Source organism: Schistocerca gregaria, chromosome X (assembly GCF_023897955.1).
Source record: "Schistocerca gregaria isolate iqSchGreg1 chromosome X, iqSchGreg1.2, whole genome shotgun sequence".
Taxonomy (NCBI): Eukaryota; Metazoa; Arthropoda; class Insecta; order Orthoptera; family Acrididae; genus Schistocerca; species Schistocerca gregaria.
The window spans coordinates 381,012,254-381,039,862 of record NC_064931.1 but is presented as its reverse complement, the minus strand read 5'-3'; the positions used below and the strand labels follow the sequence as shown (position 1 = coordinate 381,039,862).

General features: G+C 45.7%; 1 protein-coding gene across 4 annotated transcripts in view; it reads left to right on the top strand.

Moving 5' to 3' along the window:
* The window catches only part of LOC126298666 (uncharacterized), a 218,917-nt gene that overhangs the window by 93,326 nt on the left and 97,982 nt on the right, over window positions 1-27,609 (top strand). For all 4 annotated transcript variants that reach the window (XM_049990095.1, XM_049990094.1, XM_049990093.1 and 1 more), the window contains exon 2: window positions 13,468-13,718. In XM_049990095.1, coding sequence (XP_049846052.1) covers window positions 13,468-13,718 — 251 coding nt within the window. The remainder of the gene's footprint in view (window positions 1-13,467; window positions 13,719-27,609) is intronic.

Sequence of the window (27,609 nt, the reverse complement as noted above, 5' to 3'; positions counted from 1 at the left end):
TGGAGGCTTTGCTAACTATCGTCTCGGCAAATGAGTGCGTAGAAGTCACTGAACCATTGCTAGCAAAGTCGGCTGTACATCTGGGGCGGGTGCTAGGAAGTCTCTCTAGACCTGCCGTGTGGCGGCGCTCGGTCTGCAATCACTGATAGTGGCGACACGCGGGTCCGACATATGCTACTGGACCGCGGCCTATTTAAAGGCTACCATCTAGCAAGTGTGGTGTCCGGCGGTGAAACCACACCATCCACCCCCAATGCTGTTGGTGGTGATTACATTTTACTGTATTAGATACATAGTACACAAGACCAGTACAAAGTAACCCAAATATAGCTTTATTGATGAAACATTCAACTACAGCGGGAAACAGACTCCCGTGAATACACACGTAACACGACGCAGTACCCTGAAATAAACGGCACACTGGAATGACAAACAAGAGGGCCAGTTAGCGCCGTGCATAAAAATGCGTGAGTCAGCGGTAGACGGCGTTGTGGAGACCTCGCCGCGCACGCCTCCCACAGGCGCTCCCCAGCGGCTGGCACTTTCTGTGTGTTAGCTAAATAAGAGTGCATACTATGTCTGTCCCTGCACCATTGCCAACTTTTTATTAACTCAAGATTGTACAGTTACAGGGGCAGCATAGTGACCAGCTATTACAGACACCTCAAACCATGTTTCATGTAGCAGACTTGCAAACGGTGTTGTCAGTCAATGAATCTCACGACGATGTAGATTTTACTGAACATAACATGTAAGCTTCAGCTATTTCGTAGCACAAGGTGGGCAGCCGTACCTCCTCCAGTCCTCTCCCCCCCCCCCCCCCCTTTCCCATGTTCAGGTCTTCCATAGTCCGAAGTCTTAAGTTTCGTACTAGTAAGTCCTGTCCTCAGCACACCGCCCAACAGATCCGAACAAGGATTCCTTCCATGGTGTTTTCATGCACATGAGTAGGCACAGTGGCTGTGCTGGCAAGCAACATGTTTTGCATGTGGCAAACAGGGCCACATTCAAACAGTGTGCCCTCAACAATCCATTGCCGGGCAGTTTGCGAAGGTGAAACCTAGTTCTGTCCCAGTGAAAGTGAAAATTGTCTCTGCCGCACTCAACCTGATTGCCAGAACAAACATTTTTCAGTGCTCATTCGGTGGCCTGACAGATTATTAATGTGTTGCGTGTGCAGTTTTTGCCTGCTACTTCTGGTAATGCTACAAAAACAGTTCTCTTCCATGTCTTATGTTCGCGAGTCAATATTAATATTTTTTAAATGGACAGTTCTGATTTATGTGATTTGTCAGTTCAAGCAAGTAAATTAGGCTCTGCCGCTAGCTAGTGTTAAGATATTGTGTGACAAGTACAGTTCCTTGTTCGATGATTGGTTGGGTAAAGAATCGAGGTTTGAGGCCCATATTAGTTTGAAAGACAATGTACAGACAAAATATTTTCAGGCTTGGCATGTGCCTCATATTTTATAGCACCAGGTATCACAAGAACTGTTGTGATGGCGGGACTGTGATGTGCTTGAATCTGTGTCAGCGAGCCAGAGGTTGCCCGCCTTGGTCGTTCTTTCAAGATAATCAGGTGAACTAAAACTGTGCAGTTTTAAAAGCTCACTCAATCCACAAACTGTTGTTAATTCCTTCCTCTTACTACCCCACCCAGAGGAATTAATGGACAAACTTGGTTAAATCATTTTTTTTCAAAATTTACGCACGGGAGGCCTATCTGCAACTGCCTTTGAATGAAATATAAAAAAGAAAAATTTTGTGATCAATACCCAAAAGGATCTGTTTCAATTCCAGAGGTTACCATTCAGTAGTGCATCACCTGCAGCAGGTGTACATTTAATCTTAAACACCTGGGCGATAATAGTTGCCTCTGGCCATATGCAAGCTGAACATTTGCAAAACCTAGAAGCATTCTTGGTGATTTTGAACAGTTGATATACGTTATTGCATTGCTGTGGCATTTTTGCGAGGCTGTAGACCTGTTGAGAAAGTAGGAATCTGATGTTGGTCAGTTTTTTCTATGAAAGTGTATGAAACTTTAATATCAGGTTGAAAATGTAGCAAATATGTTGTGAATGTAGTTACTATTATTTATCGTATGGCAATACAGACACATAATAAAGAAACAGACAAATCTCTAATACAACAAACGTTAATAATTGCAAACAAACATTACTAATATAACAAAGTTTAAGGATTACAAACAAACATCAAGTCTATTAATAAAGTCTGTCGACTCTGGAGTTGCGAGCAGGAAGTCGTCGGGGCTCCCTTTATAGGCTCTTCTGGAACACTCTTCAACAATATGGCTGATGGTCTGACTTTCTCCGCAGTCACACTGAGGGGATAGTATTTTACCCCATTTATATAGGGAGTAAGCACATCTGCCATGACGAGTTCTATCCCTATTTAGAGTGGACCACGTTTTGCGTGGCAGGTCAAAACCAGGTGGTTTTTCTGTGATGCAAGGCATGTTATGATTTTGCCATGCGTTCCATTTTTCAGACCATGCGTTTGTGATAGTGAAACCTTCTTGTACACAGTTCCTTGCTGTTCTTGTTGGCGGGTTCCTAGATGTTTGCAGCCTCAATGTCTTGGTGGATTGCCAGGCTTCGATTTCCCAGGATGTTTTTGTATTCACGTACAAGGGCGTCAGTACGTCGCAGATTTGACGGCGGAATGTGGCTTAATATTGGGAGCCATTGCGTTGGAGTGGGTTTAATTACTCCACAAATCATCCTTAGAGTGTTATGCAAATGGACATCCACCTTTTTTACATGTGGGTTGTTTAGCTAAATCGCAGCACAGTATTCGGCAGCCTAGAATACAATTGCTAAAGCAGAGGTGCGGAGAGTGGAGGCCGTTGCTCCCCAGGTAGTACCACAGAGCTTTTGAATAATGTTGTTTCTTGCCTTTAAATTTTCGGCGGCCATTGTTAAGTGCTCTTTAAAAGATAGTGTTCTGTCCAGCGTCATGCCCAAGTACTTCGGAGTTTTATTATGCCTGAGAACGGTGTTACTTTCCAGCAAGTTTGTTGTTGAGATGGAAGCAACTAACCTCTGTTTTTGGAAGCATTTGGTTGAAGTGTCCACTTACGGAAATATTCACCCATTTACTTCAGGTCTTTCGTTATGATATCCTGAGATGCTTCAATTGTGCCACATCTTGTAGCGAGGGCTCAATTGTCAGCGTACCCGAACTTTCTTGACTGTGTTTCCGGGAGGTTTGCAATATAGAGGCTAAACAGCAGTGGTGTATGTAGTAACCGAATGCTACTCTTACTTCAGCCCAAACGTCCACAGTAGCAGAAAAGTGCTATAGTTCATTAAGGTAGCCATTGCACCCTTGCTGCTAAACATTTGTTTGATGGGGTGGCACTCAAACAGAAATGTAGTTACACAATAGGAAATAACAAATATCATTTATGACGAGTATATAACAAAATGTTCCTTTACTTTGATACAGTGTGATGTATGGAACTGATGTCCTAAACCTAATACAATGATATCTAAGTAATTTTGCTGTTTCTTTGTAGTCTATGATTTCTCACTCTATCTGAATGTAATTGTGCTGACAGTGCATTGTAAGAAAGTCTGGTAAGTTGGGAGGTAGTCCTGAGAATATTGTGCTGAGCTGACTGCAGGCACAGAAATAAGCTGTCTTAACTGCTGGGGGAGAACTGTGTGTGTCCGCTGCGCATTGTGTTTTGGTGCCTGTCAGCAGAAGGATTTGCGTGTCCACCAGTACAAGGTTTCAACGAAGTAGTCCACGGTTGACAGTGCTCTCCATAGCACCTGTCCACACCGTCGGCAGACGTATGCGCCACGCTGGGGGATATGGCATGGCAGCAGGAAGAGACGCAGGATTGTGAGTGCCCTCTGGAGGCTGCTGCATGTAACTAAGAGATGCCAGATGAGTGGTTGTGTCTGTGTGGTGACAACCTCTCTCGGTATTTGTTGTGTACCTGTTGCTTAGTTCACGACATAATGTCTTAACAGTGTTATTATTCAGGGAATATAAAAATGCAAATGGATGGTATTTTTTATCCCTGTGGAACACAAAGTATATTAAATGTTATCAAACCGTTGTATTGCGGTGGGATAACTTGGCTAACACCTGGCAATTCTGTAATATTCTTGCGCTGTGGATGTTAAATCTCTGATTCTTAAGTATTCAGCTGGTGCCGGCCGCGGTGGCCGTGCGGTTCTAGGCGTTGCAGTCGCAGGTTCGAATTCTGCCTCGGGCATGGATGTGTGTGATGTCCTTAGGTTAGTTAGGTTTAAGTAGTTCTAAGTTCTAGGGGACTGATGACCCCAGATGTTAAGTCCCATAGTGCTCAGAGCCATTTTTTGTTCAGCTGGTATTTGAAACCTTTTAAGATCTTGATGTAAATGTAGCTGACATTTTAAGGGTTGAGAAAGATTTTTAAGGCATGATTCTGGTGTGTTAGTACTTTTCCGCTATTAAGTTCTTGCCTATACTGTTAAAGAATATGGAGTAAATTTTCATTGTCATATATACGGTATCATCTCCCTCTTATATTGTAGGTTGACACGTAGTGTTTACAGAAGAACTCATAACTTCTGTTGGAAATTCCAATTACTTCCTTTGTTTACTGTTTTTTTTTTCAAAGTGCATCTATAATTCAGTGCCATATTAGTAAAGTGAGAATTGTAAATGATTCTGGTATGGGAGTAGGCACCGTTAATGCCACAGGGGAAAAAAATATAAATGTTATGGTAACAACAGTTTGTGCGGTAAGAGAATCGGAAATTTTCGATGCTATACGAAACCTTCCCTAAACCGTTTCATGAGCAACGTGGCACAGTGATTATCACACTAAACTCACATTTTTGGAAGGACAACAGTTCAAATCCCTGTCTGGCCATGCAGATTTAGGTTTTCCATGATTTTCAAAAACTGTTCCAAGCAAATGATGGGATGGTTCCTTTCAAAAGGCACAGCTTCTTTCCTTCTCCCATCGCTTGGTAATATCCACGCTGTCAATGGGATGTTAAACTCTACTCTTCCTACCCACCCACCTTCCTTCCTTCCTTCTAGTAGTTTTATTCCTGATTTTTTGCCTGCAACTTGACCAATTGTGGTATGGGATACTTGGGTTCCGAATGCTGTTGCATTCTTTCTCAGTGGCAGCGAAATGTGACTCATATACATTTGAAATATATCACATAACATCGCATTTGTTTGCAGACGATATGTAACTTTCTAGTACTGATCTAAATGCCTTAACAATATTACTCAGCAGAAAATAAATTGGCGTTATTCAACTATTTTGAAGACAGTGTGTTTCAGTCATTTATAAGGAGAGTAATTGGTGACAGTTCTCTCTCTATAAATAAAAAAGTTCACTTTGATTCTTGTAAAAGACATTCTACACTACACACTTTAAATGAACACAGAACTTAGACTCTCACCAGCACACAATGGTACGCCTGCAGCAAGCACACTGCCTTCGCATTCCAGTGTCCTCCATCGCTTATGTCTGAATGGTAATGGTTCGGTTGTGAATGTTGGCTTGGTAGATGATAACAATCAGGTTGTTACGAAGTATGTGTGTGGTGCCGGCCGTTGTGGCCGAGCGGTTCTAGGTGCTTCAGTCTGGAACCGCGCTGCTGCTACGGTTGCAGGTTCGAATCCTGCCTCTGTCATGGATGTGTGTGATGTCCCTAGGTTAGTTAGGTTTAAGTAGTTGTAAGTCTAGGGGACTGATGACCTTAGATATTAAGTCCCTAGTGCTCAGAGCCATTTCAACCATGTGTGTGGTTATTATTGTAGTGATACCAATTCATCTGCCTATTTTGATAGGTCGCCCGTCGGCTTGCGCATGCGCATTGTGTTTAGGGTTCTGAGATTGGCAGCCTTACGTGGCTGTTCACTTTGTGCAGTGGTTATTTTTTTCTGGTTCGGTAAGTTTTGATGTTTTCAATGTTCAAAGTATGCATTCCGCCTTCGTGTAGATAATGAACCACTTTTTTCGCTGTATGTCAAGTAATTTGGAGTAAATATTTTGTCGGTAAAATATATTTTTCGTAGAATTCGCGATCATTCTCAGTGTTTACACGCTCACTTCCTGGTTACCAGTATATGTCTCCATAATAATATTATAAATTTCCCAATTACAGCTATGCTTTGCAGTAGTTGAGAATTATCTTGTCAATATGTGTGTGTGGTATGCCTCTGAGCTATTGTTACCCATAATACAAGTAGTGTCGTGCCACGATGGGTCAAGGTCGCAACAGCTGCTGGCCCCATTCACATATATATTAGTTGAGTATATATCACCGACTACTTACAGGTTGGTATCTGCATATAGGATGCAGAACTTTTCGTCTTAATTGTTGTTATTAATTATTGTCATCTTGCATCCACCGGGAGTTATACAAACACTCCCCCTTTTTGCTAACATCTCAGCATTGGGAACGCGCATGTTGCTATCACTTTCAAAAGCGTATTTCATCACAACACTTGTCATGCATCTGGTGACATGTCATTAATGTGGCGTTTACTCAGTGCCATGACAGACAGCTCTCGATAATGTACTTAATGCCTACACCAGTCCCATATAACGAGGACTTTCGATGTGTAGAGAAACTGCATCTCTGGGATTCACTTAGCGTATATTGTTGTGTCCTGGCATAGGTTAGTGGAAACATATGAGAACTTAAGGGGGTTCAGGTCTGTCTGCAACTTACAAGCAGTTACGAGCAAACGCAGAGAGAGAAATTTCCAGTGATGATGGCAGATGAATACTTGAATTATCGCCAAACACTCTTACAGGAAACCTACTAGAGGTTCGGTTTTAGGGATCCAGTAAGGATACTTGTAGGAGACTCAAGGGTCTGAATAACACTTGATTATTGCATTCAGACAAAACTACTACACTGCAAGCTATTTCTAAGCGTTAGAAAGGAAAAAGCGAAGGATTCGACTGTTAACATAAAAGAAGTCAGTGTCAGAGTCTGAGGGTTGAGAGCCAACAGAAGTAGCAAATACGAGCGGCACCTTAAAGTACAAGCCTTTGAGCAACAGTCAAAAGTGTGGAAACAGATTTCAGTCAGAGTTTACCCTAGGCTGGAGTCAGGCGATACGGAGCCGGCGTCCAAATGTTCCAACTGAAACTCTTCTGAATACGAAAATCTGGGAATTTAAGACATAGTGGTGGAGCACTGTGTCTCCGTATCTGCACTCGGCCCACAATTACCACTAGCACTTTACAGGCATCAGCCTATCTGGTGTGAGGCTTTGGACCTCCATGGCCCTTCTCTTTCTCCTACTCTGTAGGTGGGGAAGTTCCAGGTTTTTACACTAACAAACTTCTTCGACAGCAACAGCGTTCAGCTGAAAGCTAAACGTCACTGCCTTCCTAGTACGGCTAGCAACAGCAGTGTCTTACGCCACTTTCCTCCGTCCCCCGGGGGTGCAGATCTCTCTCTCGCAGGTGGAGACCCCTATATTAGTATTTTTTACTCATTTCCCATCTCTCTGTAACGCAGAGCTTCATTTGTGACCGTACGCTTCGGTACGCCGTACTGGTACCTCTGACGAAGAAAGTCAGAACCGAAGATTTTGAGATATGATATGACAGAACTTTTGCTGCGATTGAAGTGGTTTAAAAGAAATACCCTGAAAGGTCACCGTACCGGAACACTTTTACAAATCAAGCACTGAGCACTGCTGTAACGTGAGTGAGTCCAGTGACATTTCTGTTATGAGGAGCGAGGATCGTGCATGCTTCATATGCCAAGACGTCAACTGCCATCTACTATGGCATCTTACGACGGGTCTAGATGGTGTATGGAGTTGCCGGTTAATTCTCTGAATTGAAACTTCTACCCTGGGACAGCTGCTCTGTGCATCTGCATTTCACAAACTTTTTCTGTTACTGTTTAGTTTGTGTAACCTAAACGCTACCACTTGCACCTAACACCTGCATTTTGTCTCTGGTTTCCTATCTTGGAATAGTCTAGCTGGCTTCCAAAAGCCTCAAGTATAATAATGGATTAGCCAAATAGCGGTCAATACGTTACAGTATACCAATACCGCGTGAGATCGAATTTCGATGTGTGCGGACAGCGTTTTTCCTGGATATGGTTAGAATATACACCAGTACCAGGGGAAATGGACCTTTCTTGTGATGATAATTTGCATCAGGGGATCTGAGGGCAGCAGCAGTGTATAAAGCGATGGTAACGTCTGAATGTTATTTTGAATCAAAACCTCCTGAGCTGCAGTAGTGGTGTTTATACATCAAGTGTGATTTCGTATAACCTTGGACACTTGTTTTCTGCACGATGTTCCTATCAAGCACAAGCATAACATCCATCTTTCATTAATGTGGTGGCAGTTTGAATTGAGGATGGTAGTTTGTGGGATTGAAGGGACCAGACTGCTACGGTCAGCGGTCTGAAGACGGTGTCGGCCACTACCACTGATATTAAACCATGACTCCACATTTTCTTTCATATAATAAGAGAGTGTAGTTTGCAGAAAAGTGTATGACATTTCACAAAATGTTAGGGTGTCATTTTGCCTATCTGCCGCACATATTAGACGTAATGTGCCGGTGAAATTTCATGAAGAATATAAAAGTTCGGCTGATATTATATGCCTTGTGACATTGTGCAATTTTGGTTGACATTTACGGAAATTAGGCGTGGTGAGGTGGAACCAAGATCGTTCAGACCACAAAGACTCAGACAAGCGATTGAATTTGAAAGTAGGGGTGGCAGGGTGCAGTTATCTGCATTGCGAAATTTCTCTTAAATCTGATGAAATTAAGAAAAATTACACATGCTAGAAGCCGAACCCAAAGCTTTCCGACTACAATACTGTGTGGCAATTCTGTGTAGTCATATAGCCTCAGGCTGTCTTAGGACATTTAGCATCGTATTACATCATAGTTGTTTTTTTATAACCTAGGACAACAACCTAAATGTGAAAGAAGGTTAGGGTAATTGGGGTAAGATCCTTAATTGCACTGAAAATACAAATTACCCATACTGTAACTCTCTTTCATATAAAGAACTTATTTAACGGCATTGCCTTTTTGTTGAAAATTAATAATTCTCAGTTGAAAACAGTCACATCAAAATTAAAACTGTCTAAAAGTACTTCCGCTTCTAACCAGTTACGTTTTTACATAAACTAACATCAGTCTCAGGAAGACGCAGAAAATTTTTATGAAACTTTCATCAGTTATTAGTTATTGACTTATGTGCCAAACAAAATATAACACATCAATTAGGTGTCCTTCGTTTATATACTCAGTGCTGTGTGGCTCACACAAAACTCGGGAACTATATTTTCGCTGACTGAATTGTTGACATCAGCTGCATAAGATTTGTTTTTAAAATTTTGTTATGCTGGAGCAGTATCACATGCCCATCTTCAGCATCACACTAAGCATCATTATGCCATATGAACTGTCTTTAAGAGATTTACCGGAAATGATCATACTTAGTTGTGTGACAATACATGCCCTAAGTTGTCGAAAGCAAACGGTGGCCAACCACGTGAACATCCACAAGTAATGGGCCAGACACAAAATTTGAAAAAAAAAAAATTAGTTCTATGCTGTCGATGTCGACATATCAGTCTTCATAGCTGAAATTCCTGAGTGTTATCCTCGCATTTTGGTCATATGACTATACATTGGTGTGCACAATTTAAGTACGAACGTAACTTCCACATTAGATGTCTTTGCCATGTAATGTAGATCGATGAAACTTGTATCTGACAGAAAGAACTGCTACAGTACTATGTAGTACAGAAGCCAACATACTAAGTCACCTCGATTCATTATAATCCCCCGGACATTACAAAACGTGGGATATGGTACTTAATAGGGTGTGTGATTACCATGGATAGTAATGCATGCTCTGCAACGTGCTCCCATGTCAGCCCCAAGTTTGGTAGGGAGCTCTTGTGGTAGGGCGTTCCATTCTTCCACAGGGGCGGTTTGACAAATGCGGAATGGTCATTGATGCATGTGGATGTACTGCAATATGTCGCCCCGTGTCATACGACAAGTGCTCGATGGGATTTGAGTAGGCGGCACCGGCAGGGCAGTCCACTTACCTAATGTACTCTCGGTCAAAGAACTGCTCCACCAGAAAGTTCTTTCCTGCATTCCAGGACCTAGACGACGAGCTTAAGGATAATGGGTAGATAACACCAGAAAAACAGGGTAGAAATGCTTGAGCCCATAATGCGCGAAAAGTCTGGAGTTTGTCTTTATCTAGTAGCGAAAGTTAAATAGCTGGTGACGATACACCGTTGACCATGAAGACATCGTAAATAAACAAGAAGAAAATCGAAAAAATTGTAGCACTAGTGAGATATAAACCTAGATTGAATCTGACTTCATAATGAGCACGAAAAATGATTTATGCAGTCTTAATTATTCCATACGTGTCGTAGAATTGAGAATGACGTGCAAAATTTTGTGGTGGCTTATAATAATGCATAAATTGCATAATTTGCCTCGAATAAATGCCGGCTGAGGAAATACCCCGTAAATGCAAGTCAGATTAACAAGCGCCTGCTAAACATTGCGTAAGACCCAGTAATATGAACTGTAACACAGATAATTTTGGATTGTAAAGTCATATCCCATAAGATCACGGGGTCGGCATGTTAATATGGGTTTGACTGTGTTGGTGGTAGTGGGTGGCTGGATGCCATTTCTGTACGTCCCAGCAGTGAAGTGTCATTTGTTGTGTTGTCGCGGACGTGCGGCTGGCACGCTTGCAATTCCGTTGACTGCCAGCCGTGATTGGGGAAATAACTCCTAACTTCGATTAGATAGGTACTTAAGGTGCATTTGAAGATGGGAACAGAGAACCCCGAAATCGATTATCTAATAAGGTTATAAAACCATACTGCAGCCAAGCTATTTCATTCATAACTCCATCCTCGTATCCGTTTTATTCTCTTCTTTTTGTTTTCCATCTCACATAGGATAGAAAATGTTGCAATATTTATCGCTCGATTCGCTGTATGTTACACAGCGGTTGACACTGAACCACTAAGTAAAACGTATCTGACTGCACACTCGAGCATTGCCTACTTCCTCTTTTGGCAGAACCGCAAACCACTCACCATTGGACTACATTACCAGCATAGAGCGAATCAATTCTGTCCGGAGCTTCTCCACAGGAAAATCACCACACCACAAATTACATCTTTTTAACGATATCCCTTTTTTTATTAACTAAAACGGCAGCAACATGTAATACACTATGTGATAAAAAGTATCTGGGCACCTATTAGTGGACGTTAATATATTGTGTGTTCGCCCTCCGCGTTTGACTGTTTGAACTCTGCTGAGGACGCTTTCAGTGAGGTGTCTGAATGTGTGTGGAGGAATGGCACCACATTATTCCTAAAGAGCCGAAACCAGAGAAGGTAGTGGCACAGGACGCTGGGGTCTGGTGCCATTGGGTTCAGTTCGTGACTCTGGGCGGACTAGTCCATTTATGGACTGTTATTGTCACAAGCCATTGCCTCATAGATGCTGCTTTATGACAGGGTGCACTGACATGCTGATATGATACAGTCGTCGTCTCCGAACTGCTCCTCTACTATACACAATGCTATAAAACGTGTTCGTATCGTTCTCCAAAGCGCCATTAACGTTTTCTTAAGCATAATAACCGAACCACACCCGAAACACGAAATACACCGTCGTATCGTAACGCTATGTTCTCTCTACTTCACTGTTGACACTTCAGATGATGGCAGGTAACGTTCCCCAGGCATTCACCAAACTCAAACCCTTTCATCAGACTGCCACGGGCTATAACGTGATTCATCACTGAAAATCACTCGTTTCTAGACATGCACTGCCCAGCAGTGTCGCTCTTTACACCACCTGAAGCGTTGCTTAGCATTGAGTACAAAATACGTAGCTTATGAGGTGCTACTCTTTCTAACTCCCTACTCGGAATCATTGTGGTATGTGGATTACTGGTATCACTTTGGAAATCGCGAGTGGTTTTTTCCGCTAATTTCTTGCAATTTTTTGTACAACCAGCCTCCGCAACGCTCGGCGGTCTCTGTGGTGGTGGTGGTGGTTAGTGTTTAACGTCCCGTCGACAACGAGGTCATTAGAGACGGAGCGCAAGCTCGGGTTACGGGTTAGGGAAGAATTGCGAAGGAAATCGGCCGTGCCCTTTCAAAGGAACCATCCCAGCATTTGCCTGAAACGATTTAGGGAAATCACGGAAAACCTAAATCAGGATGGCCGGAGACGGGATTGGGGGTCTCTGTCATGAGGTCTTGGTTCAGCTGTGGCTGTTAGTTCGCGTTTCCACTTCACATTCACATCATCATCAGTCGACTTGGACAGCTTTAGAACGGTTGAAATATCCCTGATGGATCTGTAACTGCAGTGACATTCTACGACCAGTCGTTTGGAAGTCACTGAGCACTTCTGAGTGATCCATTCTCCTGTCACTGCTTTTCTTCTGCCAACACAATACTCACCAGCTCCTTTTATACTGGCTCTCGCGACATATAGTGTCCAGTTTCGCTTAGGAACAATCATAAGCGGAACTGGGCACTATATGTCACGAGGGCCAGTATATATATAATCTCAATCATTTTCCACGTCAAATATTACTCGCAGGGCTGTATTTAGGACAGACAACCCCTGGGCTGAATATTTGGTGCGGGCAATGGCAGCTGAAATTTTGTGTTAATTAAACTGCAAAAGTAGCATTTTAGAGCTACTTTCGAGTTAAAATAACACAGTATTTAAAGTTTATTATTTAATGTGTAACATTTTTGATTTAATGAAGTGATGAGTTGAAAAAAATTAAAAACTCGATTTATTAATATTGTTACGAACAGTTACGTTGTTGTGTGGGTCTTGCTTTGTATGAAACAAGGTATAGTTGAAATTGATTTTCCGTGAAATATAACTCACTTTAAACTGTTTAAATTCCGCTAACCATTTCTTCAAAAGTCTAGCGATTTTATCAACAGACGTACAATGTATTTTTGTGGATTCCACTGGGCATTTGACGCGGGGGATTGTGCGGTTTGAGAGATGAATGCTGTCTCTATTCATATCAGCTAGTCATGTAAAATCAACCGAAAATCATGTAAAAAAATAATTGCGTCTATGTCGTTTAACTTTATGAGGTCCCACACCACAGTATTCAAAGAGTGTTATTTTTAAATTTATCTGATGTAGGCTACTTTGTGTTTCGGACATCGTGGCTGTGTCCTAAATAGTCTGCGTGGAAATGTGACCCTGATTACTGCCACTATAACTTTTGTGTGGTGCCCTTGTCTGAATAGTGGCAGACCGCTTCCCGTTGGTCCGGGCCCCTCGAGGAGAGATTAGAATGAAAAGGGTGGGGGGGGGGGGGGAGTATGGGAATGGGTAGAAGGTAGTGTGTAGGTAATGGAGCAAGTGCGTGCTTGCTTGTTGCAGACTTCCCGCCAGAGCACCGGCTGTACTTTCGGCGGCTGTCGCAGACGACACAGACAGACGTGCTGCTGGGCAACCTGGACGTGTCCGGATCGGGTAAGGTGATCCTGCGGCCGCTGACCGTGCAGGAGCGCATCAGGGAGCTTAACCTGCGCGCACGGATGTTCACTGACACAATGCTCGCCATCCAGACGGGTGGCGCCTCTGGATCATCGCCGCGGCACAGCCCGCTGCCAGGCCCACGCAGCCTCCAGGTATCAAACTCTCCTGTATTCTCGGCATCTTTTCATTTTCCTCGATTGTGATCGATGAGTCGAGTGCAGGGGCCTGGAAAAGTAGATGGAAATAGCGTTACACCCTGAAGCATGAGTCCAATATTTATCTTTTTTTTGTCGCATAACAGGTATTAAATGATTAAACTTTCATTCCATTCGGAACCGACCTCCATCATCATCAGCATGAGTTTTGAGTCACATGGACGCGAGTACACTCCTGTATTCGTTGTGCTGTGGCATATTGAGAAATTTCATGCCGTACCTGAAACACACGGTGTGTCGGTTCCCGAAGATCGCTGGAGTTGAGGCTGGTATGAATGTATAAATCTTCCCACTGCATCCCATACATGTACTATGTTTGACAAATCAGGGGAATGGGCAAGCCAGTCGAGTATCTGTACATTCCTCAAGGCACTTGTGGTATGAACTGCAGTGTGAGGTGTTACATTATCCTGATGCAATATGTCCTTTGGTACCCTGATGAAGGCTATGACAACCGGGTTTACCATTGTTGACACACAACCAGCTAGCAGCAGCAGGTTCTGGATAAAGCCCATTAGGATGTTCTGTGCTTTACAGTCTTCAGTAGCACACATACATTGTTGCTCTACTGTCTACTGTTACTTACACACTTCCTGTAAGATCCTTCTCTTGCTCTCCTTTTGAATCTAGCAAAGAAAAACCATGGTATAACTTCAGCATATTTCAACCATTCGGCGATTGTTCCAGTGATAAATATCTGGCGGCAAATAACTTCCATTCGCCTGTCTGCATGTCCCACCTAGTTCTGTATCATTGTCATTATAGTCACAATTACATCTTCCACTCCAGTCGGTTCCCTGATCCATCTGTATGTTTACCTGTCTCCAAGTATTTCCCATCGTGTATTTCGTTGTTGCTCGCTGATCAAACCTCAATTTTCGAATAATTTCCACATTAAGTATTAGTGTTTCGTTGCTGTAATTCAAAACAGTTACTGAATACGTCTATTGTTTTTTTTCCTTTTCACACACATCATAAACTTAATTTTGAGACCGAGCGAGGTAGCGCAGTGGTTAGCACAATGGACTCGCATTCGGGAGGACGACGGTCCAATCCCACGTCCAGTCATCCAGATTTAGGTTTTTCGTGATTTCCCTAAATCGCTCCAGGCAAATGCTGGGATGGTTCCCTTGAAAGGGCACATCCGACTTCCTTCCCCGTCCTTCCATAGTCTGATGAGACTGATGACCTTGCTGTTTGGTCTCTTCCTCCAAACAATCCAATCCTTAATTTTGATAACCTATTTTTGTTGTAAAAGCAGTTCAGGTTATTTTTCCCCTTCTGTTTCTTTTACTGCACATCCAATTCATTGTCTTCTAATGCTCTATATAGAAAAATTCAGCTGATTTAAACTACCGAAGGGGCTCACAGCTCTTTTGTGGGTACATGTGTGGTACACATGGGTCCTGGAGCTATTGCAGCCTCTCTTCCCCTTATCAGCTGCTTCCCATCGTGGCTCTTCCCTCTCCTACTCCCCCATTCTCCCTTAGTGTTTCCATTTACAACAACCCAGCTATTCTCTCGGTCCTACTATTCCTTTATGGCGTTGTCCCATGTTTCCCCTTTTTTTGCCTTTTTCTAGCCGCTCTTGGGGTTTGATCTCCCATTCTAAATAGTTTATGTAGTGTGAGCCATTTGTGGAAGGACTCCCTCCCTAGCATCTCTGGCGTGGGTTCCTCTCTCCCTCTTACTTCCCTTATTCGTGCCCTGTCAAAGACTGCACACTCCCTCCCTCTTGCTGCAGCTGTGTGGCGCCCATGGGGTGAGCCTCTGATCGGAATGAGTTGTACTAGGGCAGACACTCCGCACATGAAGCGTGTTAAGCTCCAGATAGGAATGGTATTCTTTGCATCCACTTTTCATTCCTCAGTCTTCCCCACTCTGGCTACTCCTTGGAAGGAGGGTCAGACTTGGAGGAAATCCTTTCTCCATTATTTTGTTTGTTCCAAGACAGGGAGGGAGACTCTTGCCGCTAGCAAACCGCTCTTTTTTTGTAGTATACATGAATGATAAGTCTGTCGCGACACCACTGGAGGCGGGCTGCACGATGTTGGGGCGTGAGCGGAAGACGGCCTAACGGTGTGCGGAACCGTAGCCCAGCTTCATGGGGACGGTTGCGAATGGTCCTCGCCGATACCCCAGGAGCAACAGTGTCCCTAATTTGCTGGGAAATGGCGGTGCGGTCCCCTACGGCACTGCGTAGGATCCTACTGTCTTGGCGTGCATCCGTGCGTCGCTGCGGTCCGGTCCCAGGTCGACGGGCACGTGCACCTTCCGCCGACCACTGGCGACAACATCGATGTACTGTGGAGACCTCACGCCCCACGTGTTGAGCAATTCGGCGGTACGTCCAACCCGGCCTCCCGCATGCCCACTATACGCCCTCGCTCAAAGTCCGTCAACTGCACATACGGTTCACGTCGACGCTGTCGCGGCATGCTACCAGTGTTAAAGACTGCAATGGAGCTCCGTATGCCACGGCAAAACTGGCTGACACTGACGGCGGTGGTGCACAAATGCTGCGCAGCTAGCGCCATTCGACGGCCAACACCGCGGTTCCTGGTGTGTCCGCTGTGCCGTGCGTGTGATCATTGCTTGTACAGCCCTGTCGCAGTGTCCGGAGCAAGTATGGTGGGTCTGACACACCGGTGTCAATGTGTTCTTTTTTCCATTTCCAGGAGTGTATGATGCATGGCATTATTTTCCACAGGGACCTCCTCTTTCAACCCGACGAGGAATTACGGTCTGATCTGCCACTGTGTGGCATTCATTTCACCCGACCAGTCCGGAGATATCCTAAGGACAATCGTGTTGATACTGGCGCTTTCATCTTGGCTTTTGACGGGGATACCCTTCCGGAAAAAGACAAAGCTATGGTTTACCGTTGCAATGTGGTACCCTATATCCTACCTCCCATGAGATGTTTCTAGTGTCTCCACTTTGCAATGTGAGGTAACTCGTATCTGTGGAAACTGCGGCTGCCCTGTCCATGTGGGGAGTCCTTGCACCCAACGGCCCATGTGCATGAACATTCATGTTGTTCACCAAATTGCCCAATCTATAAAAGGGAAGGAAAGATTCGGGAGTTGAAAACTCTCGGCTGCCTATCCTACTCTTAGGAAATCCTACCTGACGGAAATTCGACTGTCTCCACCCAGTATCTTTAGCACCTACCTTCGCTTCTTTTGCAGTTCCTTCCCACTGGAAGTCTGTCCCTCGGTGGATCCCTGAAATTGCTACGGCTATTAAAGACTCCCATCATGCAATCCAAAGCAACAAATAGCATCCGCCGGCCGCGGTGGTCACTCGGTTCTAGGCGCGCAGTCCGGAACCGTGCGACTGCTACGGTCGCAGGTTCGAATCCTGCCTCGGGCATGGATGTGTGTGATGTCCTTAGGTTAGTTACGTTTAAGTAGTTCTAAGTTCTAGGGGACTAATGACCACAGCAGTTGAGTCCCATAGTGCTCAGGGCCATTTGAGCCAAATAGCATCCATCTCTCGACCACCAGCTGCGCAGGATAGCCCCGTGGTCTGAGGCATCTTTTCACGGACCACTTGGGTGCCCCTGTCGGAGGTTCCAGCCCTCCCTTGGGCATGGGTGTCTGTGTGTGTTGTCCATAGGGTAAGTTAGTTTAAGTTAGATTAGGTAGTGCATAAGCTTCAGGACCGATGACCTCAGCACTTTGGTCCTATAAGGCCTTACCACAAAATTTCCAATTTTTTCTCGACCACCTGCTGGCCTTTCATCAGCTTCATGCCAAAGCCTGTTATCTAATTAAACCCCAGAAAAGGTTTGTTGGGAACGATATGTCGCTGCCATAGTGCTGCATCCTCCCTCTTTGCAGGTATGAACAAAGATCAGTCCCATTTCTGGCGGCTGTCCACTACAGGTATCCTGGGAATTTTCTGAATGATGTTATTGTCACCAGCCCGGACCCAGAGAGGGCTCACGATCCTTTTGTGAGTACATGCGTGGCGAACACGGGGCCCCGAGCTATTGCAGCCTTCCTTCTTTTCTGTGCTGCATTTCCTTTCCCTCCCCCTCCTTTCCTGTCCTTGCTCCCTCCCCTCCGCTCTCTACTCTCCCTCTCTTTATATCCTTGCTTATGTTGGCCCCGCTATTCTCCTGGTTATCTTGGCTTCACAATTTGGTTTTGTTGAGTAATTACCTCATCGTTTTGGCGTTCAGTGGTCCCCGTCTGGGGTTTGTCTTCCATTACTACATTTCTATTCTGTAGCCAATTGGGGAAGAGCACGTTACTAGTGTCTCTGGTGTGTACCCTCCTAGTTCCTTCCATCTTTTCCTACATGTCGTTGTCTGATGCTTGGATACATAGCCAGCACAGTAGCCAGCCAATGTGGTGGGGTCGCTATGTACCCTTTTGGCTGAGCCCCCTGAAAACACAGGGATCACACTTCTGATGCCTGAGCTGTGACCACCTCATGTAAGCATAGGAGTGGTTGCTTGTCATCCTGGAGCATCGGAACTCCTGCCAATGGCCACCGTGCCAGATGGCCCTTGCTGTGGCTGGTTGGCACCTATGGGGAGAGCCCCTGATCAGAGTGCGTGGTATCAGGGCAGACGCTATGCAAATGAAATGCATACAGGTCCAGAACTCTGGCCGTTCTTCTACAGCCGTCTCTTTGAATGGAAATGATTCTTTTAGTGCTGCTTCGTCTGCCCCTTCAGCCTTCCCTTCCATGGCTACCCCCTGGGAGGAGAGTCAGGCTCGTTGGCTAGGGGTAAAATATTCCCCCGGTATCTGGTTTGCACCAGGACTGATGGGGATACTTTCACCAATACCAAACTTTTATTTTTTGTAGAACACATTGAAGACAAGTTTGGCGAAGTGGACTCTCTGAGCAAGATGTGGCTGAGTCCGTTGATCAAAATTGCTTCAGCTGCCCAGTCTGTGTCCCTTCGTGCCTGTGATCATCTTGGCACAATTCCTGTGTTCATTACCCCCCCCCCACACCAGTCTTTGAGTATGGTTCAAGGTGTAATTTTTCCAGGGACCTAATCCTATAAACTGATGAGGAACTTCGGGACAGTCTAGGACAGCCGGGTGTTTACTCTGTTTGGCATGTTCAGAAGTGCCCAAAGGACAATCACATTGATACTGGTTCCTTCATCCTGGCCTTTGAAGGGGACACCCTCCCTTCAAAGGTCAAGATTATCGTTTATTGATGTGACGTGAAGCTATACATCCCACCAACTATTAGATGTTTTACGTGTTTGCGTTATGAACACGTCTTCCCACTGTTCGCAGACCCCTCTCTGCAGTGACTGTAGACGTCAACTCCACGAGACAGCTTCCTGTGTCCCCCTCCTGTGTGTGTTAATTGTCATGGCAATCATTCTCCACATTCAACGTATTGCCCGGCTTATTAGAAGGAAAAGAAGATACAGTTGTATAAGTCCCTTGATCGTCTAACTTACACTGAGGCTCGTAAGAAGCATGCATGTGTTTATCCTGTGTCAATGATGTCTAGCTATGCTTTAGTTAAATCTTCTCCCCTTCCTCCCCCATCCTTACCCCAGTCCCGAGCTCCTCTCCTCCCCCCCTCTTAGACACTGGACTCGCATTCGGGAGGACAACGGTTCAATCCCGCGTCCGGCCATCCTGATTTAGGTTTTCCGTGATTTCCCTAAATCGCTCCAGGCAAATGCCGGGATGGTTCCTTTCAAAAGGCATGGCCGTCTTCCTTCCCCATCCTTCCCTAATCCGATGAGACCGATGACCTCACTGTCTGGTCTCCCTCCCCAAACCCACCACCACCACCTCCCCCCTCCCCCTCTGGGCACCGCTCCCCTCCCCAACTGGAGAAGTGTCCCACTTCTTTCGCATCTGCTGGTCAAGGGCGCCCCTCCCAGGACCCTCGTTCCCGGAACCTTCCATGCCAAAGGTCTGCTGCCACATGATGACAATGAGAACCACGGTCTGTGGGCCCCCAGGTCGCCCGCTCTCTTTCTGATCCAGATCTTGCTGCAGCTGGTTCCTTTTTGCAGCGCAGCCCTCCTTCATCTCAAACAGAAAAGAAGAGGAAACATAAGTCCTGTGACAATGAGCCTCTGGTGTCGCCAGAAGTCTCGTCCTAACCTTTGCAACATGACTCTGACGTGCTGTTCATGGATGTTGCCCCCTCCTTGTCGGTGACAGATGGTGACCCGGCGGTATGACTGCCTTTAGCCTGTTCACTCCCCATTTGAATCATCATTCTGTGGTTATCCAATGGAATTGTAAATGATATTACTGTCACCTTCCAGAGTTGAAATCCCTTATTTCGTTTTACTCTGCAGTTTGTGTGGTTCTACAGGAATCCCATTTTACTGATGATCACACACCGACCTTCCGTGTGTTCCGTGCTTTCTGCTGAAATCGGGTCGGCCCCCTCTGAGCCTCTGGTGGCGTTTGTACATTGGTCCGTATGGACATTGCTAGCACGTGGATTCCTCTTCAGACTACGTTGGATGCGGTTGCTGTTAGGGTCCACCTGGACTCTGGGGTCATCATTTGCAGTCTTTATCTCCCCCCTGACAGGACTCTTACACCTCCTGCCATAACTGTACTTCTTCAGCAACTTCCTCCTCCCTTCCTCCTCGGGGATTTTAATGCTCATTATCCCTTGTGGGGCAGTGTATTTCCATCTAGTCGGGGTCTTCTCATAGACCAGTTTCTTGCAGACCACGACTTCTGCCTTGTTAATGGTGGCTCTCCTACCCATTTCAGTGCCAGTCATGATATCTTTTCTCCCATTGATCTTTCTCTTTCTTCTCCCTCCCACATCCCTTCATTACATTGGTCGCCACACGACGACCTTTGCGATAGTGACCATTTCCTGTTGATTCTCTCGCTACTTTCCCACTCCCAGATGGACAGGTTACCTCGTTGGTCTTTCCAACGCGCCGATTGGCCTCTGTATACTGCACAGGTCGTTTTTTCTACCTCTTTGTCGGGTTGTATTAATGACGTCTTACGTGACACGTCTGATGCGATTGTTCGCGCTGCTAGCCTTGCTATCCCACGCTCATCTGGACCATTTCGCCGTTGACAAGTCCTGTGGTGCGGTACGGCCATTGCCATTGCCATTCGTGATCGCTATCGAGCTTAGCAACACCGTAAGAGGCATCCATCTGCTGTCAATCTCGTTACCTTTAAACACCTTCGCTCCAAAGCCCGTTACTTAATCAAATGGGGCAGACGGTTGTGTTGGGAATGCTTTGTTTCTTCCCTCGGTTCTATTGTCCCTCTGTCACACGTATGGGCTACACTTCGCTCTCTCCAAGGTTGCCATTGGCAGTCTCCCCTCCCGGGCCTTGCACTCCCAGATAGCCTTTGCATGGACCTGTTGATTCTCGCAGAACATCTTGGCTACTCATTTTGCCACAGTGTCAGCATCAACCTCCTATCCGGTTACTTTCCTTCACCAGAAACAGCGGGCCGAAGCTTCTACCTTATGTTTTATCCCGTGTCAGTCAGAATCTTACAACAAACCTTTTACTGAATGGGAACTTCTTTCTACACTTTCTTCTTCTCATCATGTGGTCCCTGGCCCACATTCCATTCATAACCCATTGCGTCAGCCAGCCCGAGTGGCTGAGCGGTTCTCGGCGCTATAGTCTGGAACTTCGCGGCCGCTACGGTCGCAGGTTCGAATCCTACCTCGGGCATGGATGTGTGTGATGCCCTTAGGTTAGTTAGGTTTAAGTAGTTCTAAGTTCTAGGGGACTGATGACCTCAGAAGTTAAGTCCCATAGTGCTCAGAGCAATTTGAACCCGTTGCGTCAACATGTCAGTGCTCCACAATGACACCATCTTCTCCAGGTGTGTAACCGTATTTGGCTTCAAGGTGACTTCCCCTCTCAATGGAAGAATAGCATCGTGGTTCCCGTCCTTAAGCCTGGTAAGAATCCCCTGTTTGTCGAAAGCTATCGGCCAGTTACTCTCACAAACGTTATTTGCAAGTTACTTGAATGGATGGTAGCCCATTGGCTCAATTGGGTCCTCGAATCTCAGTGTCTATTGTCCCTTTACCAGTGTGGCTTCAGAGACGGACGGTCTCCGATCGATCATTTACTTCGCTTGGAATCCGCAGTTCGGCAGGCTTTTTCCCAGTGTCGAAATTTGGTTGCAGTATTTTTCGACATTTGCAAAGCCTATGACACGGCTTGACGCCATCATATCTTTCTTACGCTTCATGAATGGGGTCTTCGGGGCCCACTCCCTATTTTTATCCGCCAGTTCCTGTTCCATCAGTCGTTCAAGGTTCAGATTGGTACTGTTTTTAGTTCTCCACGGACCCAGGAAAATTACATCCCACAGAGTTCCATATTGAGTGTACTTCTTTTCCTCAATGCTATAGATGGACTTGGGGCCTCCGTCGGTCCTTTGGTCATCCCTGCTCTGTGTGTGGATGATTTCAGCATTTTGGTTAGTTCCTCTTCGATGGCCTCTGCAGAGCGGCAGCTCCAGGGTGCTATATGGCGTGCCTCTGCATGGACCCTCTCACAAGGGTTTCAATTCTCTCCTTTAAAATCGCAGGTGGTCCACTTCTGTCACCGTACTATGTTCCACCCAGATCCAGAGCTCTACCTCTATGCACAACGATTGCCTGTGGTCCCACAGTTTCGTTTTCTAGGTTTTCTTTTCGACCACAAGCACATTTGGCTGCCTCATATCAGACTTCTGAAGATAGGATGTTTCCATAAACTCAATGTGCTACACTTGCTTGCCCACACCTCTTGAGTTGCCGATCGTTCCACTCTTCCCTGCCTTCAATGGGCTTTAGTGCTGTCTCGCTTGGACTATGGTTGTCAAGTTTATGGTTTGGCTGCTCCTTCCACACAGCGCCTCCTGGATCCGGTCCACCATCGTGGTATCCGTTTGGCCACCGGTGCCTTCCCTACTAGCCCTGTTGATAGTCTCCTGGTTGAAGCTGGGATCCTCCTCCGTTTATGTTCAGCGGTCCCAGCTTCTGGTTTCTTATGCTATGGCTGTCCATTCCTCTCCCACTCATCCTTCCTATTCTGTACTGTTCCCAAACCAAGTATGTTTCCCACCTAATTCCCACCCATGGGCAGGTTTACCAGTTGGGCTCCGCATTGCGTCTCTTCACTGTGATTTTCAGCTTCCTTGTTTGTCCTGCCTCCCACGATCCCTCTCCAACCCCCCCTCCCCTTGTTTAGTTAATCAGCACAGGATTCAGATGGATCTCTGCCGAGGTCCGAAAGATTCCATTCCCCCAGTGGTGTTCCATTGTTTTTCCCGCCGAATTTTACGGGAGTTTCGGGATGCTGTTGTTTTTTTGCACTGATCGCTCTGAATCTGCTGATTGTGTGGGATATGTCTTCACGTCCTCTGTTGGCATGGAAAATCATATCGTGCCAACTGCATGTGGGGTGTTTACTGCATAATTGATGGCAGTTTCCCAGGCCCTTTGTTGTGTGTGGACTCAATGAGTGACCTTCAGGCTATTGACTGGTATTTTTCCCGCCATCCCTTGGTCTCTGCCATCCATGACCGTCTCGCTGATCTTCACCATGCTGCTTGTTCCATTGACTGCCTTTGGGTCCCTGGCCATGTGGGTGTCCGAGGTAATGAGCTTCCTGATCATTTGACTGGGGGAGCAACTGGGGGAGCAGTCACTTACACTTCTGCAGTGGATTTATGGCGTCATATCAAATCCTACTTCGCTCAATCACATGCCAACTCTTGGGAGGCTACCTCTCTGTCTAATAAAATTCGTGAGATTAAGGTGACTCCTGGCCCGTGGAGTTCTTCCTTCTGCCTCTCCCAAAAGGACTCGACCACCCTGTGTCGTCTCTGTATCGGCAAAACCCGACTGACCCATGGTTTTCTTTTGCGTAATGAGCCACCCCCATTTAGGTTGTGGGGCCTTCCAGTCAGTAGACCACATTTTGGTGGAATGCCCCTTCTTTTGGCTCTGCGTACTAAGTACGGACTTCCCCGCACTTTACCTTTAATACTGGCAGACAATTCCCAGATGGTGGAACTGGTTCTCAATTTCCCCCATGAAAGTGGTTTTTATTTTCAGTTCTAAGGTTCTTAATCTCCCTCTGGAGTAGGGGAAGGGCGGTGAGGGTTGGGATGTCCCCCACTGTAAGCTGTGGTTGGAGATTCCTGACTCCCCTCCCTGGCCCATATCCTCTTTTCTCTCCCTTTTACTTTGTTTTTACCGCTTTTTAGATTTTGTTAGTCTCCTTTTACAACACACACTTTTACATTCTAGCGGTTGAATGCTTTTAAATAGCAGTTGGTCTTGCCTGTACTGCATCAGGGGTGGGATATTCCCTGCCTCTAGCATAGCCTTGGGGTTGCCCACTAGCTGACGTCCCTCCTTTTGTTTTCACCATTGACAACACGACTGCACCTTTTATCGTTATGACTCTTGTGAGATATAAATCTGTCCAAATGGATCACCTTTGAAACAAGGGACTGATGACCTTGCTGTTTGGTCCCTTCAACCCCAATCAACCAGCCCGGACTCTATAATAGAACATTTTGCTTTGTATTTCGTCCAGCCGTCAGTGTTGGTCTACTGTGTGGTCGCATTCTGTTTCTCAAACACTGTCTGAATTTTGTCCCTTTATCTTTCGTTCCCTGTTGCCTGGACCCTAATAATGCCCTGTTTAGTGAGTGAGAATTTGCCAGTGACCTTGCTCTCTGCCCTGTCACGCCTCCTGTACTGGAACAGGTGCACAACCAAACGCTCCAACGCTTATTGATGGCTAGACAATGTCATATACTCGCCCTTTTCAACTGTCTCTGAAGCAAGGGGCAATTCCCTTGCCAATGGCGAGAAAGTGTCGTCGTTCTAGTTTTGAAATTGGGTAAACCGCCTCTTCAGTTGGACAGCTATCATACAATCAGTTTAACCAATGCCCACATCAAATTACTTGAATGTGTGGTGTGTCGACAGCTGTACTGGATCCTTGAACCCCGAGACCTTTTTCATTTGGCCCAGAGCAGTTTTCGCCTAGACGGTTCTACTACAGATAATCTAGTCTACCTGCAGTCTATTTTTCCCAGCGTTAACAACTTGTTGCAGTCTTCTTTGATGTGCATAAACCTTATGATACCACATTGTGCCAACACACCCTGGCCACTGTACATGAGTGGGGCCTCTCCCCATTTATATCAAGAACTTTGCGTCCCATAGCTCCTCTCATCTACAGGCTGCAGGGTAGTGGGGTTCCAGAGGGTTCTGTTTTTAAGTGCCCCTCTCTTTGCAGGGGCTATCAGTGGTCTGGTGGCAGCTGTGGAACCTACAGTGTAACTCTCTTTGTATGGCGATGACTTTTGCATTTTATTTTGTTCATCTGTGATGGGAGCTGCTGAATGCAGACTGTAGGGAGCAATACACAGATTGCACTCTTGGACTCTTACTTATGGCTTTCAGTTTCAGGCTGCAAAGACCTGCATTATGCATTTCTGTTGTTGACATGCAGTGCATTCTCATCTGGGTCTGTACCTTGATGGTGAGCCCCTCAATGTGGTGGACTCATGCCGTTTTTTGGGACTGGACTTTGTTGCCTGGTTGATATGGCTTCCCAATCTTTGCCAACTAAAGCAGACATGTTGGTCACACCTCAGTGTTCTTTGATGGCTCAGCAATGCCAACTCCCCACTGCTACGGTTCTACAAAGCACTGGTCCAGTCCCGTCTAGATTATGAAAGTCTCATATACAGCTCAGCATCACTTTCTATGTCACAGATGCTGGACCCAATACACCGTTGTGAGGTATGACTGGCATCTCGGGGCCTTTTGGACTGGCCCCATGATCAGCCTCCTAGTGGAGGCAGGGGTTCCACCATTGTGGGTTCTGCCCCTACTGAAGTTGATTGCTTATGCATTATGCATGTGCTACTACCCAAAGCACTCAAACTACAGTCTCCTCTTTCCAGTTACAGAGATCTTCCTCCCGTAACGTGGCCCAGGTATGGGGCTATGATTTCCATCCACATCTGCTCCCCTTTTTCAGATCTCTAGCTTTCTCCTCTACCACCTCTTATCCAATCCCACTTATGTGCACTTCCATTGTGCATCCACTGTCCACATCTCTGTCGTGATCTATCACAAAGTCCAAAAGTCTTTGTTCTGCTTGAGGCCCTCCATTCTCAGCCCATTTCAGTGTTCAGAAATAGTCTGTGACTTGATGATTCCCAGTCACACTGGCTTTGCTTATGATCATGTGGGATGTAATGAACTTCCCTTCTTGCTGGATAGCTGCAGTGTTTCCATTGCAGAGTTGATAGCCATCTCTCATGCTCTTGAGCATATCTGTTTCTACGCTAGTGAGTCCTTCCTCATCTGTAGTGACTCCTTGAGCAATTTACAAGCTCTTGACCTCGATTGCTGAGGTTCCCTTTGCTCCCTCAAACAATGTGGACACTCAGTGGTCTTTGTGTGGAACCCAGGTCGCTTTGAGATCCTGAGGAATGAACTCTGACAGGCTGCCCAAATTGGCTACTGGCATGTCACCTCTTGATATCTGTATTCCAGCACTGGATCTTTGATTAGTGTTACACTTTCAAGTTCAGAGGATTTGAAATACGGAATGGAGTACCCTGACTTCTATGGGTGATAAAGGCGACCACAAATTTGTGGAGGTTTTCCATGTGGGTCTTTCCCCACAACTCCATCTTCCTTGGCTGGCTGTGCATTGGCCGTATTTGACTCATGGTCATGTCGTCCATCGTGAGGATTTGCCCCACTGTTGTTGTGGTGCCCATTTGACAGTGGTCCAAATTTTGCTGGACTAGCCTAACCTAGCCACCTTGCAGCAGACTCATAATCTTCCTGACTCACTACCCCTGGTGTCTGAGCAGCTGACCTGGTTTTACAATTTATTTGTGAAGGGATTTTTTATCACTTTCTCTAAGGAAGGGTGCCACAGCCTTGTCGGCCCATTTTGCGGTTGGTAAGACGCTGTACTACCTCCTTTGCTCCAACCAGGCAATGGCTAACTGAGCTTGATGGTGTGCCCCAGCCCCTGCCGTACCCCTTCTTTTCCTCTTCTTCCTTTTTTTTTACATGTTCTGTGTGACTTGATGTTCTTCCTTTGTTTTCCTGCGCTTTTTAGATCTATAGTTTTATGCTTTCTACATACTTGGGTTGGATCCTATGGAAATTCGTTTTAATGCTTACAGCCACTGGTGAATTAGTTTGTAGCACTTTCGTAATTCAAAATGAGTCACCTTCTTTGAACCTGGCTGCTAAGGACCCCTTACAGCACAACTATAGTATGGTTTTAGGCAGTCTCTCTGCATCTTGTAACTGTTCCTCAGTCTATGCACCACTTTCCCTGCAGCTTTTTTACTTGTGATTGTTCCAATAAAAATTGGAACTGAGGGGCAGTCCACGAGTGCTTTATCTACCACATTCTGCATCCCCCTGAGAAATACGAGTTAATGTGACAGGACCATGTTGACCATGTTTCGACCTGTTGGTAGAAATGGGAACATGCTGTCGTAGCTCCACCATATGTGTGCAGTGTGTGAGGCTAACACCAAATGAAACTTTTTTCCAGTATGCTAGGTAGTAGAAAAGATGGTATGAGTACATGGTGTTGTTTCTTATCAGAAAAATTAGGAAGACTGTACATGCTAGGTAGTAGAAAAGGTGGTATGAGTACATGGTGTTGTTTCTTATCAGAAAAATTAGGAAGACTGTACATCATATGGGAACTGGAAGATGGGCGAGGATTTTGCTACCACATTGCAGTGCGTTTTCAAACTGCATACAGGTATTGTAGTCTGAAGGTGATCTGCATCTCTCAGGGTGAATTCATGTCTCGTTATTTTGT